The sequence below is a fragment of the Octopus bimaculoides genome, chromosome 20 (genome assembly GCF_001194135.2).
Source record: "Octopus bimaculoides isolate UCB-OBI-ISO-001 chromosome 20, ASM119413v2, whole genome shotgun sequence".
NCBI lineage: Eukaryota > Metazoa > Mollusca > Cephalopoda > Octopoda > Octopodidae > Octopus > Octopus bimaculoides.
In genome coordinates, this window is record NC_069000.1 from 8,372,110 (window position 1) to 8,378,915 (window position 6,806).

General features: G+C 35.1%; 1 protein-coding gene across 8 annotated transcripts in view; it reads right to left on the bottom strand.

Annotated features, from left to right (window-relative positions):
- Positions 1-6,806, bottom strand: part of LOC106877583 (piezo-type mechanosensitive ion channel component 1) — a 141,934-nt gene that overhangs the window by 42,522 nt on the left and 92,606 nt on the right. For all 8 annotated transcript variants that reach the window (XM_052975090.1, XM_052975089.1, XM_014926523.2 and 5 more), the window contains 3 exons: positions 2,306-2,491; positions 1,643-1,700; positions 970-1,063 (listed from right to left, as the gene is read on the bottom strand). In XM_052975090.1, the coding sequence (XP_052831050.1) occupies positions 970-1,063; positions 1,643-1,700; positions 2,306-2,491 (338 nt within the window). The remainder of the gene's footprint in view (positions 1-969; positions 1,064-1,642; positions 1,701-2,305; positions 2,492-6,806) is intronic.

Here is a 6,806-nt window from a genome sequence, read left to right on the forward strand (position 1 = left end):
GAGAGAGAGAGAGAGAGAGAGAGAGAGAGAGAGGACTCTTCTAGCAGTACACCATTTACATTTTAAATCTACTATTTTTATAGGTCAGATCTTCACTATTTTACACACACACACATCTTAACTCTGAACCTGCCAATAAACTCTAGTGTTTCCCAATCGCTGTCTCCACTGAGTATTTATCTTCGGCACATAAAAGACACCATTTCGAGTGTGGCCGTTGCCAGTACCGCCTGACTGGCCTTCGTGCGGGTGACACGTAAAAGCACCCACTACACTCTCTGAGTGGTTGGCGTTAGGAAGGACATCCAGCTGTAGAAACGATGATGATGATGATGATGATGATGATGATGATGATGATACATTCAGCTACTTAATTCTGTTCTACACAGAATTATGGGCAGCACTAAGTGACACACAAAAGGCATGTATGCCAGTGACCTTTAAAAGGCACCCATGGCAGTACACTTAAAAAGCACCTGTGCCAGTGACACATAACCTACACCCAGTACACCCTATGGAGTGATTGGTGTTAGGGAGGGCATCCAACCTTAGAAGCCAAACCAATACAGACAGGGGCCTGGTGCAGCTCTCCAGCTCACCAGTTCTAGTCAAACCGTCCAACCCATGCCAGCATGGAAAATGGACGCTAAATGATGATGATGATGATGATGTGTTTCCATGGCTACAAAAGAAATTCTGAAACTTCAACACACTTTGCAATAAAGCCTTTTTTCCTTCATGCTTTCCATTTTGGTCTTGTCTTTCTTCTTCTCCACATATTCATGTCATATTGCGTGCATCTTCTTCATTATCCTTCCATTTAAAATTCTAATTTCTAACCTCCCCCACACACATACCATGATTGATCTAGAAATGATTATCTCTCTTATAATAACTGCTGCCAGGGTGCACCACACGACATAATTTGTGTTTTGATAGTAACAACCATATGAACAACAATAGACTAACCTTTTGGGAAACTATTCAGACAAGTAATACCGAATAACTTTACGGCCCAACAATGGGCAATTCCAACACCATCCATATAAACGCAACCAACAAGCTGAAAAGAAAAAAAAAAATAATAATAATAATAATAATAAACAGTTGATCATGACTGTGAAATTCAAAAGAAACAAGGATATTTTTGAAAAAAAGTTTTATTCTAAAAAAAAAAAGTTTTATTTTAAAAAGTTTTGTAGGAGTGGCTGTGTGGTAAGTAGCTTGCTTCCCAACCACATGGTTCCGGGCTCAGTCCCACTGCATGGCACCTTGGGCAAGTGTCTTCTACTATAGCCTCGGGCCAACCAATAGGAATCTATTATCTTTCTTCTTCTTTGCCTTTTATATATATATATATATATATATATATATATACTCAACAAGGTGAGTGAAACCATAGTCTTGGCTGTTGCCAGTCTCATGTGAATGGCACTCAAGCCAGTGGCACGTAAAAAGCACCCATTACACTCTAGGAGTGGTTAGCATTAGGAAGAGCATTCAGCCGTAGAAATTATACCAACAAACTGGAACCTGGTGCAGCTCTCTAGCTTATCAGTTCCAATCAAACCGTCCAACCCATGCCAGCATGGAAAGCAGACATTAAATGACGATGATGATAATATATATATATATGTCTTACCTGTAGACTGATTTTCACCAGAAGGACAATAAAAGTATAACCAATGAGGAAATTCCACCTAAGTAAAGGAAAATTAAATATTTAGCATAAGAAGCCTGTATGTTTGTTCATTGTTTTCTTTTCTTTAATGACAACGTTTTTAATTTTGAGCATGGCCGTTGCCAGTACCGCCTGACTCGCCCTCGTGCCGGTGGCATGTAAAAGCACCCACTACACTCTCATAGTGGTTGGTGTTAAGAAGGGCATCTAGCTGTAGAAACTGCCAGATCAGATTGGAGTCTGGAGTAGCCATCTGGCTTGCCAGTCCTCAGTCAAATCGTCCAACCCATGCTAGCATGGAAAGCAGACGTTAAACGATGATGATGATGATATATATATATATATATATATAAATATACATATATACATTCATATATATCGTGTCTTCTGGAATATAAGTCAGAACTTTTCTGACCAATATTTACAGCCAGATAAAGGTAGCTCAAATTATGCACCAAGACAGCTTCGAAGGAGCAAAAATTCCATGTGAAATTCAACAGGATTTGGAACAATAGTGACGATGTTTTAATATTTACACTATGTATCACATTGGCTTTTATGCCAGAAAATACAGTCATAATATTTCTAAGCTAGAAAAAAGTGAGACCAACCAAACGTACTTACCACCATAGTAGCTTTCTCAAGGGCTTCAACAGAAATTCTCGGCCAAACCACATAAAACAGAAGACTATGATGACATAACCAAGACCAAATATGTTGATCCGATTTGTTCCGGCAAAGAAGACAATGGCCATGGTCACCCAAAAGAGGTGATAGAATACTGCATACTTGGCTACGTCTAGGTAGGAACTGGGGTACAATGAAAACAGATTCGGTCAGTATTTAGTAGAGTAGTTGAGAAGGACAGGCAGATAAATAATGACGAGAGAGGTAGATAGGTAGATAGATAGATGGATAGAGAGAGAGAGAGAGAAAGAGAACCAGGTGGCAAGAGAATGACAAAAGGAAAGAATTTGGTAGAGAGGAAGCAAAATAAACCATAGATGACAAAATGGAGAAAGAGGGAGTATCAGAGAGGAAAAGAGAGATAAACAAACTGTAAAAGAAAAAGAGAGTGAGTGAGACAGATAATATAAGTGACAGAGTAAGAGAAAGAGAGAGAGAGATAGAAAGAGAGAGAGATAAATATAAAGAGAGAGAGAGATTGTGTAAGGAAGAGAAGACAAAGTGAGACAGATGGTGTAGGAGAGAATGAGAGAAAGACAGAGAGTGAGATAGATAGTGTAACAGAGAGAGACAGAGATGGTGAGAGATGGTGTGAAAGAGAGAGAGGGAGAGGACAGAGAGAGTGATACAGTGTAAAAGAGACAGGCAGACAGAGAGACAGTGTAACAGAAAGATAGAAAAAAACAGTGCGAGAGAGAGAGAGACAGAGACAGAGAGAGAGGTGCACTTCTATATTTGCATAAATGTATTAACTTTGTTGTTTAATATATTTAGAATAAACGAATCACATAAACAACAACAACAAAAATTGCGACAACTAAGAAAGAATTATTTAGTAAAGGCATCACCAATAATTTGAAAATCTGAAAGAGAAACACAAGACCAGAGTATTTAAATTTCAAAACAATAAACAGATAAAAGTGTCTTTGCAGGGTGTGCTACCAATAAATATTCCGTTTCTTTTCTTTTTGATGCAGTTCAGATCCTCTGCGCCATTTCGAAACACAAACATTTATTTAGTCATGGCATTCATTTTGCAAATCAATATCCAAGTGTACAAGAGTTGGTAGCACACCTTGTTGGAAGTACCTGGTAAAACATTAGGGGACCAAAAAAAGAAAAAAAATCATAAAAATAAAAGATAGATAAATAGGTGCCTTTAGATCTCGTGTCATGCTTTGTGATGGTTTAAGCAGGCTTGAATAGTTGACAAGACACAAAAAGAAACATTCCATGTTTTTTTTTTTTCCGTTTTTTTTTTTAAATGCAAAGTCAAAACCAAATAGCAAAAACTGCCAGCAACTAAGGTTTTCCAAAGAACAGAACAGATAGAATATACTTCATTCTTTTGTATTGGTTCGCAAGAATCTTGATGCCAACTCTTGTATTATTATTGACATAATGACCTGACCAAGATAGGAGAAAGTTAATATCTATCGTAATACGTGTGTCTGTGTATCTTTGTGTGTGCATGTGTTGGAATAGATGAAAGGGTGCTGAAAAGTTCTCTGGCTTTAAGGGTGTCACAAAATGCGAGGCTGGAGGCCCAACCGTCTGAGCTCTTCTACAAAGCTTAGAAAAACTGAAGGGCCACTGCAATAAGTGTGTGAATCTGAGAGGGGAATATGTTCAATAAAATCATAATTAACTGATCCTCCTGTATTCTCTTTTACCCAAAGCCAGGAACTTTTCAGCACCCCCTTGTAGTTAATATCTATCATAACACACGTGTGTTATGTGGAAGGAAATGCATTCTTTTCTTTTATTCTTTTACATGTTTCAGCCCTAAGGTTGTGGCCATGCTGGGGCATCACCAGTCATATATACAGCTTCCACATATTTGTCGAGAGGGAAATTCAGCAAGTCCATTAAACACTATAAATCAATGCTTACCAAATACTGTTTATTGCTGCCTATTATCTAAGTACTTAGCTGATAATATATTTATTTATCTTCCACCACACAACCATAACAGCTGAGTTAACTATCAACAGGGATAATGCAATACATCTTTGAATTCATAACATTTTTACTGCCAAATGATGAGTTGGCTTTGACAACAAACCAATATGTTGGTCTAGTTCTAATTGTATGACATAAATTATGTGTTACCAGGGCCAGATTAAGACCCACAGAGGCCCTAAGCACATAAAAGATTTAGTGCCTCCATGTGGATGTAATTTAAGATATAAACAATAATAAACCATAAAATAAATGTTCATTTTTGAAAATGAAACAAAACTAACAGTAAAATGGAAAATAATGCTTATTTTTGCAAGCTTTCACCTACTTCTATTTTTTTTTAATTGCAATGTCCTTGATCAAATCCTCATTATGACACCATGAACACTTAAAAATTATAATTCCAATCATATAAGCCATTTTGAATATTATTTAAGTAAGTTTAAAGTGATTTTTTTTTAATGCCGTAAGCCCTTAACCATTTCTGTGGTTCCCCAATTAATACTCTAAGCATGTACTAATTAATAATTTAACTTTCAATTATTTTGAAAACTTAAATCAAAAGAAAGAAAAGTATACATTATAGAAATCAAATTAATATCCAAATTAATTTCAATATTATAGCAAATAAAATCTTGAAATAAAGCTTACTACCAAGAAAATTAATTTGGCAACATATTCTCTTATGAAAGTACATCAAAGATTTTCATTTCTCTCTTACCAATAACAATAATAATAACGGTTTCAAATTTTGACACAAAGCCAGCAATTGTAGGGGTGGGGATAAGTCGATAACATCGACCCCAGTATTTGACTGGTACTTATTTTATTGACCCTGAAAGGATGAAAGGCAAAGTCGACCTTAGTGGAAATTGAACTCAGAACATAAAGACAGATGAAATGCCACAAAGCATTTCGTCTGACTTCTTAATGGTTTTGCCAGCTCACCACCTAATAATAATAATAACAACAACAACAACAACAATTCCTTCGACAGATGCAAGTCCTCACATTTAGGATAGAGAGATAATTAGATTGAATGATGTTTGTGTTTTTTTTCCCCTTCTTTTCTTCTCAAAGACATTAATAACTCAAATGGTAGAAAAATAAACTGGAAATCAAATCTGAAATGCATATTTTCTCAAGAACTCACCTCTACAACAACAATAACAAATACAACAATTCCGTAACAACAAAACCAAAACAAAAAAACAAGATGGGTTAGTAATTGTTTCTGTTAAATATGAAATGAGAATAAATCACTTGTAGCAACACCACTAAATATGAGGATAACATGTTCCAACATCTCAACTGTTTTAAAATAAAATATTTTAAAAATTTGATAAAATTGCAAATGAAAACTTAATTTTCAGTTTTAATAACAACGTTTTAAAATGAGAAAATCCCACCGTCATCATCCCATACTTATCTTTATTTTCATTTAACAAAGGCGAGACATCTCACATTTTTGATAGAATCTCGTTATGTTTCTTTTGTCAGAAAACGCAACCCCAGTTCTGTAAAACGCCAAACTAAATGCAAGCTTCCAGTTAACTATATTCTTGTACTGACAACTAAGTGGAGGATAGGGTGACTTGTATGTTGTTTTCATCAAAAATAATTTATTAACACCTTATTTACCCAGGGATTAAAAACCCCTCATTCAAACTAATAATTTGAATTCTGGCAAATAAAAATGGTCCTTGCATCACATTATAAGATGTCTGAGGTCATTAAAGATAACTTTGTGTTTTTGCAGAAAACTAGTTCACAGTTGCATAAATGTGACTAGCAGTGAATATTTTAAAAACCATCGGTAAAAAAAACATATTTTTGTTAGAAACTGAAACCAGAATTATTCTAGTTCGTCTATTTGGTCTGTTCCTTTAATTGCACCAGAAAACTCATTTGAACAAATGAAAATGTGGAAAACAGCAAATAACTATAAATGTAATAAAGCTTTTTCATTTTTTTAAGAGCAACTACAAATTCGATGAATAAAATAAGAAAATTAAACAAATTAAATATACTTATCAAACCCATAGAATAAATCAATTGAACAGTGAAAATGGAAAGAACTAATAACATTTAGTAAGGAAATAATAGAAAGAAAACAAAATAGATTGTAAATGTGAAAATAAAATCAGCAACTAACTAAGGAAAACAAACCATGAGGCTAATTTATAAGTTATAACAATCACTGTGGGACCCTTAGGATATATTTTCTGCTTTTTTCATACACATTTCCTGCAGACAGGGGAGCAAAAATAAACTGAATAATAATAATAATAATAAATTAAGGGGTGTATGGAAAGAAAAAAGCAAAAAAAGTGACATTGACTTGAGAGAGAAATTTATAGATACCGAGTCTTAGGAAAAAATGACCAAACCACAGAGGCAGATGAGCTACTGCTGCGGACATAAAATGATAATGGTTACAATTCTATAAGATTGGGGCATTTTAAGGGAGGAGAGG